The 13,559-nt window shown below is 46.4% G+C and overlaps 1 protein-coding gene and 1 pseudogene across 10 annotated transcripts in view; both read left to right on the top strand.

Annotated features, from left to right (window-relative positions):
* Positions 1-7,479, top strand: part of FRMD4B (FERM domain containing 4B) — a 266,219-nt gene extending 258,740 nt beyond the window's left edge. For 7 of the 10 annotated variants that reach the window (XM_077325142.1, XM_077325143.1, XM_077325144.1 and 4 more), the window contains 2 exons: positions 1,651-1,777; positions 6,360-7,479. In XM_077325142.1, coding sequence (XP_077181257.1) covers positions 1,651-1,777; positions 6,360-6,480 — 248 coding nt within the window. In that variant the 3' untranslated portion in view covers positions 6,481-7,479. Of the gene's footprint in view, positions 1-1,650; positions 1,778-6,184; positions 6,330-6,359 lie in introns of those variants that run through there. The other 3 variants (XM_077325148.1, XM_077325147.1, XM_077325140.1) reach the window with 2 other exon arrangements.
* LOC143833775 (zinc finger HIT domain-containing protein 3 pseudogene) lies at positions 1,879-6,163 on the top strand (annotated as a pseudogene).
* Positions 7,480-13,559: the final 6,080 nt, after the last annotated feature.

Raw genomic sequence — 13,559 nt, 5'->3', positions numbered from 1 at the left:
CATGTTTCTTTAACTTTCTTCCTCATTCCACCAGCTGGGGTGGAATGTTATACATATACATGCTGAGCCAGCTACTCTGGATTCAACTAAAAGAGCTTTGTGCAACCAGCCCGGCTTTACGGGTTTTGACAGGATGTCCAAACTGGTTTACGAGGTAATTGGGCCTGAAGAGTGTGCTGAAGGTTGAGAAACTAGGGACAAGCCTACTGGCTCATATGGGAGGATCTACCAGTCCCATATCCTGCCTCCCACAGTGACCGGGTCCAAATGGTTAAGGTAGTTTCTTTAACCACAGAAGGCAGAGGTGCCTATCTATCGGCATCCAACCTAGCTCCTGCAATCCACACAACAGTCACCTCCAGATTCGATTATTGCAGATCGCTCTATGTAGGGCTACCTTTAAAACTGCTTTGGAAGCTCTCAATGGGTCCAGAATGCAGCTACGGGAGTCCTTACAGGGACTCAGTGAAGAGCATACCTAGGACCTGTGCTCTTCCAGCTGCACTGGCTCCAGATTGGAGACCAAATCAGATTCAAGGTTTTGGTCATGACCTTTGTTTGTTGGATTTATTCCCTGCCACTGTCAACGAATCATCCTGCGGCGGGTTAAAGGAAAAAAGCTCCACATAAAAAGTTAAAAACATTTCCAAACCTCACACACACACACCTATCACAGTACAGAACACGGTTGTGAAAAATAAAACCCTGACCTCCTCCCCTATCGTAGGAGGCTATTGAACAAACCCAATGTGATCCAGAAGTTTTTGGAAGTCTTGACAGATGCATTTTTTGACTGCATGTTTTATTTGTTGTTAGGCACCGCTAGCAAAGAATAATAAATATAAATAAATACTAAATAATACTTCTTGCAAGGCTAAAGGGGAGAGAGAGGCAAAGAAGTATGACAGCATAGTGGCTGCTAATTGCATATCTACAACACATAAAAATGTAATTGATCCATGTGTGCATGCTGATCAATGTGTGCATGCTGATCAATATTGAAGTTAGATTAAAATCTAAAGTTAATAGAAGGTTTATGGTGCAATTTTGGGGAATAAATCCTCTGGCTTCATCTGAACTGCCATCCTAAACGGGATATTCCCTTCTGAATCCATTGTGCATAATTCTGTTTGGGATTGCACAGCTAGTAAATTCATTCTTACAACAAGAATTTGACTTGAAAGATGTGTAGAGAAGGAAGGAGATCAGGGTATTTTCGTGGTTATCGAGTTGTAATATATTGTGCCTCATAACAAGTGATCATAAAATTAAAATAGCAGCCGAACACTGCATTTGCTCTTCTTCATTTGGTGTCTCCAGCGCAATTGATCTAGCAGCATTAAAGAGGGTACATAATTCTGAGTCGGTTGCTGAATATTTTGCTGTAAATTCGTCTTCCTTAATCCCGTTGCCACCTCTGCTGCTTCTCGTTCTCGTTCCGCTGCCTCCATAGGCCAGCATTTTTCAGCATGAGTTTCTAGGCTTCTAGTCTGACATATAACCTTTCTCAAGACAGCCTGGAGACAAGGCCTTATTCGACACATTTGTCTGTGTCTGAGCAGAGAGGTTGCGGAATCCTTAAGAGTTGCTAGCCAGACAAATACATTATTCGCTACAGCTAATTTTTTTTTGTTGTTGTTCTTGTTTTAGCATCTTCTACAAATGCCTCTGGGAACTGGCGGAATCAGATTGCACTTTCTGATTACGACACGCTGTCTCATTCCTCTTACGCTAGCTCTTACGGGACTATGTACGGCACCCATCCACTACACAGCAGGTGAGACGCCTATTGTAATAGACCTGTGGGTTCACCCTTGCGCTCAGAGTACTGGAGGGGACAGCTGCCTCCTGGAGTCTCCACCAGTCTCCTTAGTGAGAATGGAGCTCAGGCAGACTTGTACTGCGCTGACCCTGCTTGTGAGCAGCATCATTAAAGGCACCCTGCAGAAGAAGAGCTGGCTCTTTGCACTCTGCTTTTCACTACCGGAAGGAGTCCCAAAGCGGCTTACGAACACCTTTCCCTTCCTCTCCCCACGGCAAACAACCTGTGAGGTAGGTGGGGCTGGGAGAGCTCTAAGAGAACAGCTCTAAGAGAAGTGGGACTGGCCCAAGGTCACCCAGCTGGCTACACATGGAAGGAGTGGGGAATCAAACCCAGTTCTCCAGATTGGGGGCCATGTTGGTGGGTGCCCGCGTAGAGCGATTCCAGAGCCATGTAGGGGCTGCGGCGCTGCAGTGTGTGGGCAGAGGGGGACCGGAGCCCGGCCAAGTACTGCTGCCTGAGCTGCAGAGCCAGCTATTGTTCGGTGCCTTGCTACAAGAAGCGCAAAGAACAATTCATGCAAAAAATAGATGGAGTTCCACGGCCTGCAAGTACAGAAGCTTTGATGGGTGTTCAGAGGGATAAATCATTAAACACAGAAGCGAGTCCTCAGTTGGTGGGTGACACTTTGGTGGAAGAGGAGGAGGAAGATAAGGTCCCCTTGCAAACCCTCCAGCACCTAAAGGACTCAGAAGGACTCCGAGGCCTTCTCCTCAACCCCCACCTCTGGCAGCTGCTTCTAGCTGTTGACCAGGCCGCAAACAAGTGCTCCCTCATGAGGAAATAATTGATCCAGGCATGTGTATGCAAGAGCCACTGTTTGTGGAGTTTGCCGACTGCTGCCTGCAGATCCTGGAGCCACCTGAGAAGGAGAAGGAGCTTCCAGAATGAAACTGGGACAGGCAGAGAGAGAAGAGGAGACGGTTTGTGGTCTGTCTGAACAAAGAATGACTCCCCTCCATGCCAGCTACTGGATTCACAGTCATAGAATCATAGAGTTGGAAGGGGCCACACAGGCCATCTAGTCCAACCCCCTGCTCAACGCAGGAACAGCCCAAAGCATCGTAAAGCATCCTGTCCTTTCAGAGAAGAATTCACTGCTGAATTTGGTGATGGGAGTGTTTCTATACCGGAACCCATTTTTCTTTTGTGCTCCAAAATCTACTTCCCAGTTTTAGCTATCTTGGTAATATATCCAAGAAGTGTTCAATTTGTAACATGTGGAAAACACCACTTTGTGATTAGAGGCCACTGCTCTTAACCCCTACCCCACGCTGGCTGTCTTAACCACTGTCCCACACCCTCCAGGCCTGTACCTGTAGCCTGGCTCCAGACTCAATTGGGACAGAAGCAGAAAACCTGTGATGTACTGGAAGTTTGTACTGGAGAGGCAACGTAAGCCAGTCTATCCTACCACCCTGTTTCCTACAACGTTTACTCCCCAGAAGAAAACTTTAGCAGGCCTCCATTGGCCTAACCTAGATTTAAACAATCTAAAAACCAAACCTCTTCAATTAGGCCCTGATGCTAATGTGACGACATTTTTCTTATTAGTCTTCCCGGAGGCATGGTGTGACACCCTGTTCTATGAGGTTACACTTGAGCATTCTTGGGCAGTCTCCAAGCATTTATTTGCACAGCGTGCATTAGGGCTTAGGCCACCAGGTTTTAGGCACTGAATGAAAACGCCAACCGCTGGCTGATTTTCATTTCGAAATTCAGATATCCAGCCCGTGGTGATCTTAAGGTGACACAGGTTTTGCATCACTGTAGGAATCGAGTGCAGCCATGTTTACAGAAGCTGTGCCATTGTGGCCATTTTGGATCTCCTCGCCTATCCTTATCTGTGGGCAGACTTGGTTGGGAAAGGCTGGGTGGAACAGAGAGTTTCCAGTTCATTACATTCCAGGAAGTATGACTAGCTCATCAGTCACCAGTGTACCAAGCTGGTTCAGGTCTCCGTTGCAACTTGGATGCACACTGTAGAAGGTGCAGAATTGTTCCAGTAAGTGTGTGGCGTAAATGACAAGCCAGTGCGCACAGTGACGCAGCAACTGTGCTTGAAGAGATCATGTTTTAATACTCTTGCATTAACTGCGGCCAGCTGAGAGTAAAAGATCTTGCTTATCAGTGAGGTATAGAGGGGGACATACATTTCTGCTCAGCCACTGTCCACAGTAACATGTGATACGAGCATTCTGCACCTTACTGCCGACCCTAAGCTACACTAACTGGTCCTAACTGGTGAGGCAGTCAACATGCTAGTTCATTCCACTGATAAATGGAGCAGACTTTATTGATGTGGGATACATCTTCTGGCGCACCTCGTGAAACAGATATGAATATGGACGTGATGTCCATAGTCCCACCCACAATGCACGCCAGAAGATCAAGAGGGGCCTAGGCAGCCGTTGCGCACCTAGCAGGGGCCAAAGCAGTGGCTGCCCCATCCCCAAGGCCTTGACAGCGGCTACACCAGCCCCGAGGGCCTAGGCAGGCGCTGCTAAGGCCCCCACTGGCTGGACAGTGGCTACCCCATCCTCAAGGCTTTAGCAGTGGCCGCACTGGCCCTGGGGGCCTTCTGGGAACAGCACTGAGGCCCCTTCTTCCTCCTTAATGGACTTCTTCCTGCAGTCTTCTGTTGTCCTCCTGCTGATTCTGCCTGGCATGTCCCTCCATTGCCACTCCAAAACAGTGTCCCCTCCCCATGGGCTTTTTGCTTCTGCTTCCTATTTTGTGTCTGCTCCCTTCCCTCATCCTCTAACTCCACCTGTTATCCAACAGAACAAAGGCCCCCTCTGTCCAGGGACAGACTGTGCCTGCAGGAATGAGATCGTATTTTAATACCCTTGGCTAGCAGCAAAGCTATACCCTTCTAAGCCTATTTTCTTCAGTGGACATAGAAGGGTGTAACTCTGTTTAGGATTGCCCTGTAAGCGTAGAAAGTACCTGCAATTCTGGAATGCCTGTTTGTGCTTGGTTTGGGTTTTTGATTTTTAATGGGCGAACTGCAACCTTTGTGTGGCTTGGGCCGTCTTGAGTGAAAGGCCACTAGAGGGGAGGGGCCGTGGCTCTGTGTACAGAACTGCTTGGCAAACAGACGGCCTCACATTTGATCTCTTGCAGCTCCAGCTAAGTGGACCCGGTAGTAAGGGATGTGAAAGACTGCAGCTGGAGGCCCTGCCTGGTGTAGTGGTTAAGAGTGGTGGTTTCTAATGTGGCCAGCTGGGTTTGATTCCCTGCTCCCCCACATGGAGCCACCTGGGTGACCTTGGGCTAGTCACAGTCCTGTTAGACCTGTTCTCACAGAGCACTCCTGTCAGAGCTCTCTCAGCCTCACCTCCCTCACAGAGTGTCTGTTGTAGGGAGAGGAAGGGAAAGCGATTGCAAGCTGCTTTGAGACTCCTTTAGGCAGTGAAAAGTGAGATACAAACAGCCAGCTCTTCTTCAGAGCCGCTGCTAGGCAGAGTCGACAGCCATGACCCTGATAGGCCAGTGGTCTGGTGCACTGGACGGCAGCTTCATGTGCTGGAGTTGCCCGGTGAAGTCTTAGCATCCATTTAGTCCTCCAAGGACTATTCCAGCTGGTTTTTAACTTGACCTCTAAAAACTTTTCAGGTTGGGTTTCTTTCTTTCTTTCTTTCTTTCTTTCTTTCTTTCTTTCTTTCTTTCTTTCTTTCTTTCTTTCTTTCTCTCTCTCTCTCTCTCTCTCTCTCTCTCTCTCTCTCTCTCTCTCTCTCTCTCTCTCTCTCTCTCCCCTTCCTTCCTTCCTTCCTTCCTTCCTTCCTTCCTTCCTTCATGCAGTGGTGACTGACTGCTGATTTTCTGAATTTCCGCAAAGGTCTTAGCACACTTGGTTGCACCATCGTGAGTCCAATAGCTCTTTCCCGAGGTTCTGATCCTGAGCGCTGGCCAGTGCTCCGGTTGCCAGCTAGAGCGGGTAGAATCCCTCACGATCCGAGAGGTGCATTTGTTTGTTACTGCAGGCCCCAGCCGAGCCCCACTAGCCTGGAAGTGGCCCTCCTTCTCTTTTTGCCTTCCTTTTGTTCCAGTTTTTTTTAAACTATACATCTTTGTATAATCCCATACTTACTCTTTTGATTGTTTTCCTGCTTAAATCCATGTATCTCCCTTTCTGACTCTTACAAATGGAACCGAAGAGAAATCCAAACACACACACTTCATATGTCATTCATGGACATTATGTTACAAACAACGTCATAAAAGACCTGTTTACGGCATGCTTATGGAGGCCGGGGGGGGGGGGGATCCACACAAGTTTTGTCTGTGATCTAAGCCCATATTTAGTGTGGCTGTTATTATGTAGCTGAGGCCTGAACTTTCTGCGTTTTAATTACCAAGGACGGATTTAGATTGCAGTAACGTTTCCACATGACGTTGACTCCCTCTGCGGTGCGCATCCCATTGGTTCCAGTTGCTGTTGAGGACAGAGCTGGCCTGTGAGAGTCTGGGGCACAGCGTCTGAAATCTTGGCTTGCCTCTCGCATCACTCAAGACGGTTTCTTTTGTCTGGCAGGATGTACACGGAGACGAGCCAGCTGAGCGGCGGCGATCGGCATCTGTTGGAAGGCGACTTGCAAGGCAGTGAACAGAGACTGTTCTGGCACGAGGATTCAAAGCCCGGGACTTTAGTGTGAATCCGCCCTCTGCTCCAGTGACCACGTGTGCCTTGCGCCGTATGCTGTTCTTCCAAACAAATGAGCTTCCCAGAGCGACTCAAAAACCGAAGACATTGGTGGGAGGAGGGGCAAAGCTACAGCATCTCTTCTCCCTGCAAGCACAGCTATGGGAATCCAAGTCACCTAAACAAGGAAGGGCCAGCTCCGTAGTTTGGTTTCAGATCTTCCAAATGTAACCTTTGGGCTGAAGTATTTTTTTAGAAAGCACTTTTTAGCAGATGGGAAGTTGTCGAAGGTGCTGGGCTTCCACCAAACGCGAAAAGGAGATTCTTCTTGGAGAGGCAAGATTTTCTTAGGAGCACAGTTCAGACAGTGGAGATGTTAAAGTCCCTTCTTTCGTAGCATCTGCTGATCGAGAAGACAACTTTGCGGTCGATTGAAGGACAGCATGAGCCCGAGGAGGGAGATGGAGGACGACTCTTTGCATTGCAGTGATTACTTGAAGGACATTTGGTTTTTTAAAACAGTATTTTGTATGAGGAAAAGGGTGGGGTGGTTTTTTTTTTAGAGTGTGTTGTCCTGAATGTCTCTTTCTGTTCTCAGCACCATAGAAAAAGGAAACCGCGGTGGTATTTTGTAGCATACTGCATGAATACTAAGCCTGTGGGATGGGTGTTTTCTAGGAAGCAGGAGCAGGGCAGATTAGACTTGCTTCCCGGATCAAATGTCATGCACACTTCTGCCAGGATATGTCTTTGTTTCTGCAACAATGCATGCAGGTTTCAATGCAGGGAATGCACAGAGAGACACTAGGCGCATCGTAAGAAACAGTGGATTTGTTATGGCATGCTTCACAAGTGTGGGAAAAGTGCACTGATCAATATTAGTATGGTGGCCAGTATTTCCCCCCACTCAAAAAAAAAAAAACGGATGCAAATACATTAAACTGTGATCCTACAATGGTGCCTTAAAACAGGGGTAGTCAACCTGTGGTCCTCCAGATGTTCATGGACTACAATTTCCATGAGCCCCTGCCAGCAAACGCTGTCAGGGGCTCATGGGAATTGTAGTCCATGAACATCTGGAGGACCACAGGTTGACTGCCCCTGCCTTAAAAGGAAAGGGCATTAAAAACGGTTATCTGAATAGCAGAAGAACTCTTGGCAGTGTAGCCCTAAACAGATCTTCACCCTCCTAAGGCCATGGACTTCAGTAGCTGTAGAAGGGTGGTAACTTTGCTTTGGGTTGCACTGTTGAGTCACTCGGCCCAAACCAGGAGAAGGATGCAAATTCACTGCCGCTCTACACAGGTTTCCCCCAGCTTCAGTGTCGGAGGAGTTTGAATCAGCTGGGGGGGGGATTGTAGGGAGGGAGGGGGGAGAGCATGCAAAGACCTCCTGGATTGAGTCAAAGATGGAGCCGGAACTAGAAGTGAGAGCAGACATGTGGGCATCACCTGTTAGGTGATGCAGGGGCTGGCAGGGTGCTCCCTACAACCCCATGGAGCACCCTTCTTGCTGCTTTGATTAGGTGGCCAGATGTGGGTGCCTGTTTCCACATGTGGATTGACTTCCATAGATCAGGGCACTCATGACTGAGCGATAAGTTCAAGTTTTACAAAATAATTGACTATTGGATAACGTGCAGGTTTTATCTAGGAGGAATAAGCCTACCTCATATCATCGACCTGTAGGAACAAGCTAACAACGTAATATAGTGTAATTTTGCAAGATGTACAAATTCCCTGTTTTCGGACATACCGTTTGCTTCAGGATTCCATACAATGGTGCTTTAGGGGAATCTTTCTTTTTTAAAAAAACAAGCAAACGTGAGATGGATCACTCCTTGTTCATATTGTGAATAGAAAAGTTTCTGAAGATACGTTTTTGGACCTTTTTTTTTACTGATACTCCAAAGCATGTAAAAAATGTCTATCTATATATAGATATATATGCAGAGAGAGTCTGAATTTGTTAAGCTGGTCCTTAGTCATTTGTATGATTAGAAATAAAGTTTGGAATAAACATGGGAAAACAAAGCAAAAAGATAATTTATTGCTTTTGTGCATATTTGTATAGGCTTTTAGAAACAAGGAAAACTTTTTTGCTTATTCTTTTACTGCACCTGACTTTTTCATGGCCTATGATGTTATATAGGTCAATAAAGTTTAAAGTATCCCATTAAACACGTCCGGTATTTTCTTTTATTATATATATATAATATATATATATATATAATATATATAATATATATATATTATATATATATTTGTTGTTTTGTTTTGTTTTTGGCTTTTATCCTATGCTATCCCAAAGCCAGTCACAGCATGGAAACAAAGCATAAACTTACAGAGATGAGCCAATCGAAAGTAAGCTTAGCCAAGGCCTATTCTATATCTTGGGAGAATTAGATATATGCTTATCTCTCTCATGAAATTAACAGAATTTTTAAAAGCACTGAAATTCAGCAAGAGGACCTCCATGTTCTAAGAATTTTTTAAAAATGCGGCCTGCTTTTCCACTCAACATAGTCTGCCAGTCTTGAGGCAGCTGCGCTGGTTGCCAGTTTGCTTCTGGATTAGGTTCAAGGTGCTCGTTATAACCTTTAAAGCCCTAAACAGTCTGGGACCAGAATACCCGAAAGACTGCCTCTACCAATATAGGCCTATGCTCTTTGCCGTAGTCTTCATACAACCTTTTTAACTGTGCCTGGTCCTTGGGAGGTCCGTCTTGCTTCCACCAGGGCCAGGGCTTTTCCCATCACAGTCCCATCCTGGCAGAATGCTTTATCAGAGGAGACACATGCCCTGTGGGACCTGTCAGGCTTCCGCAGGGCACGCAAGACAAAATTGCTCTGGCAGGCCTTTAGCTAATCCTTTTATTTTCAGCAATACTTGATCTTCCAGATGTTTATCTTTGGAATATTTCTAGGAACCAGTCAAGCTTCTAACTGTTTTAATGATGAACCTCATAGTTCTGTTGCATGTCTTCTTCTGTTGCATGTCTCTACTCCTGGAGCAGAGTTGTTTGCTGTTGCCCCAGAGGGTTGGACCACATCCAGTGGGTTTAAATTAATTCAAAAGAATATTTTGGCTGAACATCCGGAAGAAGTCCCTGACAGTTAGAGCGGTTCCTCAGTGGAACAGGCTTCCTTGGCAGGTGGTGGGTTCTCCTTCTTCGGAAGTTTTTAAGCAGAGGCAAGATAGCCATCTGACAGAAATGCTGATTTTATGAATTTAGGCAGATGGTGAGTGGGAGGGCAGAAGGGATTGTGCCCGTGCTTGGCTCTTGTGGCCCTTTCTTGCATGCCCAAGCAAATCCCATGCCCAATAACCACTTTGAGGCTGGGAGGAGAATTTCATTCAGGTCAGACTGGCCAGGATTCTGGGGAGCTTGGGAGGGCATCATCTGGTCATGGAACTGGGGACACTGTAGGTGAGCAGGTAGTTGTGAATTCCCTGCATTCTGCAGGGGTTGGACTAGATGGCCCTTCCAACTCTATGATTCTTTTAAAATGTTGGGAGCCACCCTGAGCCCCAAGTTACAGGAGAAGGGTGGGGGAGGGATCTCAAAAGAAAGAAAGACATGCTTCCTAATTCCCTTCTTTAGCACAGTCCCACATTTCTTTTGTTCTTGCGGGTCCCATGATCTCCCATGTAACCATTTTGATGGTCATAGGAAACCCTTCTCACTTTCACCAGCTGAAATACAAGCTAGAACCAACCCATTGGCTCTATCACTACAGTATTCCATACAAAATCAAACCTGTGCTTGTTCTGTCATATAAGAGAGGCAGCGTGGTGTAGTGGTTAAGAGTGGCGGCCTCTAATGTGGAGAACCGGGTTTGATTCCCCACTCCTCCACATGCAGCCAGCTTGGGCTAGTCACAGTTCTCTCAGAGCTGTCTCATCCCCCACTACCTCACAACATGTCTATTGTGGGAAGAGGAAGGGGATTGTAAGCCACTTTGGTGTAGAGAGCCAGTTTGGTGTAGTGGTTAGGAGTGTGGACTTCTAATCTGGCATGCCAGGTTTGATTCTGCGCTCCCCCACATGCAACCAGCTGGGTGACCTTGGGCTCACCATGGCACTGATAAAACTGTTCTGACCGAGCAGTGTGTCTGTTGTGGGGAGAGGAATGGGAAGGCGACTGTAAGCTGCTTTGAGCCTCCTTCGGGTAGAGAAAAGCATATAAGAACCAACTCTTCTTCTTTTAGACTCCTTCAGGTAGTGAGAAACAGGGTAAAAAGCCACCCTCTCTGACCCTTTTTCTTTGTTCCATCCCCATGAACAAGGATTCACCCTCCCTGTCTGGAGCACACCACCCACTTGTGTTAGAGAGCTGTATTAGGTACATTCCGACTTACGGTGTGGGAGGCAACGTGGAATCCAGCAAGACAAGAACAACTGCATACCTGCATTTTAATGTTATTGTTTGCAAATGTCTATGTGCATGTTTTTCCAAGTATCTCTATTGACCATGGGCTATATTTTCTTGATCCCATCCCTGGTTACTCATCTCTCAAGGATGCCTTGCTCAAATTTATTTAGTGCAAGTTGCTATAATGTGTTTAAAATAGTTATATCCTAGATATTTTTCCCATGACAAAATGGGAACCCTAAGCAAGCAACAACACTACCAAAACAATTTTAAAAAACACACATACACACAATTGTGGAGGGGATAAGGTAATGCCTGCTTGAAATGTAGCACATACTAAGACTTTGCTCCACTGGAGCATTTCCATGGTTGGAAGAGGATCTATAGGGGCTCAACTGGAACTACATCCAAGAAAGTCACACTCCCAACTGGCAGAAATCCATCCCGAGAAGTGCTCCAGTGAACTCAAGCCTCCCATGGAGCTGCAGGTGCAGTATTCTGGGGACACAGCACGGTCAAAAAGTCACACTCCTCCACCGGCAGAAATTCATAAGCAGAAGCAATCAGGTGGATCCCAGCCTAAGTGAAACACCCTTTCTTTCCCAGTCCACTTCCCCATGTCTCTATCAAGTAAGAGATAGGCAAACTGGGTAAATGAATGAAGCAGGCAGAGAGGAGAGCCTGTAACCCTGTTAAAAGGAGGCCGGGGCAGTCATCTTTGCTTCAAGACTGAGCTGCCACAAGCCTTTTCATTGCTAAAGTGCTGGAAGGCATGCAATGATGGCGAAGCATACTAAGCAACATCTGTATCTGAAAGAGCAGCAGTCTATGCACACAGCCCTCCTGCTCCTGAGCTGGGTGATTCTCCTGGGGGAACTGAGGCTAGTGGGGGATGGGGTTAAATCTACCTGCTACCCACAACAGCACTCCTACCTTTAATAAACAACAACAAAAGGAAGCCAGAAGGAAAATGCCAATAGCTCTGGTTACCATCAGGCCCTGCTCTTCAGAAGAAGTGAGGCTATTCTAATCACTTCAAAACTCACAGAGCTTGGGTTGTGCTTCACTGTCATTTTATCAACATTTGTCATTTCCCCTTGATGATCCAATGCATATCAGATAAAAAGTCACAAAGATAAAATGGAAGGGAATGAACCAATGTAGTGTCATGCCGACAAAGTTTCAGGTGTGAGCTGCTTTGGGTAACCGTTGTGGAGGAAGGTGAGCTATAAATGAAATAAATATAGCTGAAGGTGAGGGACAGATAAAAGGTAAATTGGTGGGAAGAAGATGAGTTGGTTTTTATACCACAGAGAAATTATTTTTTTTCTGTACTCTGTCATAATACGACAGGCATTTCAGCATCCTACCTAAAACACCCTGATATAGGTTGCTAGGCCTAGGCTATTGATTAATCATCGTCAGGGTGGCATGAGGGTTGTGTGTGAAACCAAGAGACGTTTTCCCCCTTGTAATCCGGCCAGCAGTCAGTCTCAATATGTCATCCCCCTCAATGCGCCCATTGATTTCCCTCCTTCCCTCCGGGGCAACACAGCAGGATTCCTCCTCAACAAAGGAAGTGAACATGGCTGTCAGGAGCCTCTTCCTTTGCACGCATACATTGCTTTCACAAACAACAAGGGAAATTTTGTGGAGAAAATCCTTCCACAACTTGTACGCAGGCTCCTAACATTCAGGTCAGGCAGCTTCCGGATGTCCCCTAACCGCCCCTGAGTTTTGTTGTGCTGCCCGCTCTGCTTTTGTTCTTGTGCATCAGGATCTGGGGTGAGTGAAAGCCGGTCAGGAGAGGGAGGAATAGAGGAGGGACCCTGGAAAAAGGTGTCCTGTGCACCAGGCATATGACTCAAGCTGACTTCAGAGGTTCCCAAGAAGGCGTTTTGCCAAAAGGGACCCGCTAGCTGGCTCAGCAGACTCTGTGATGTTGATTCACACACATGGGATTGAATCCGGGCCTTGGACAGCGTCTTGGTTTTTGACCATTTAGATTCTGCCTCTGGAGTCATTATTATTTATGATTGGGAGCTTCACATTTTGTGATTCTTGTGCCACCAACCAGGTATTTTTGTAATATTATAATATAATACGTGTGCATATATTTCAATTCATTTAACTCTGTGGACTCTGTGCCAAAAAGTATTTAAAAACCTGCGCAAAGGCCATCTGAAGTCTATAACCTGCACTGTATATCTGCACCACAAGCCAGTTTTAAATGTTTTTATTTTTTATTTTTATATAGTTTACCAGCAATCTGTTTAATAAGACTCTCTTAGATTCAGGAGAGCTGAAGGAACAGATGACACGTAATTAACATGCGGAACGCACTGCTACGCATAATAATGGTCATTATCACCTATAGATTTAAAAGGGCGGTTAGACAGCTTCATGAAAGTTGTGGTCATCCGGGGACATGTTCAAAGCAAGATACTTATGCCAATTGCTGAGGGGCAAAAAAGAGAGGGAGGCTTCAACCTCTGTGTTCTTGCCATGAGCCTTCTAAGGCATCTCAATGCCAGCATGGTGAAGTGGTTAAGAACAGTGTCTTCTAATCTGGCTGGGTTTGATTCCCTGCTCCTCCTCCACATGCAGCCATCTGGGTGACCTTGGGCTAGTCACAGTCCTGACAGTGCTGTTCTGGCCAAGCAGTCTTATCAGGGCTCTCTCAGCCTCAACTACCTCCAAGGGTGTCTGTTGTGGGGA

Source organism: Paroedura picta, chromosome 3 (genome assembly GCF_049243985.1).
Source record: "Paroedura picta isolate Pp20150507F chromosome 3, Ppicta_v3.0, whole genome shotgun sequence".
Classification (NCBI taxonomy): Eukaryota; Metazoa; Chordata; class Lepidosauria; order Squamata; family Gekkonidae; genus Paroedura; species Paroedura picta.
The sequence above is the reverse complement of the archived record's forward strand: the minus strand, read 5'-3'. Positions and strand labels throughout refer to the sequence as shown.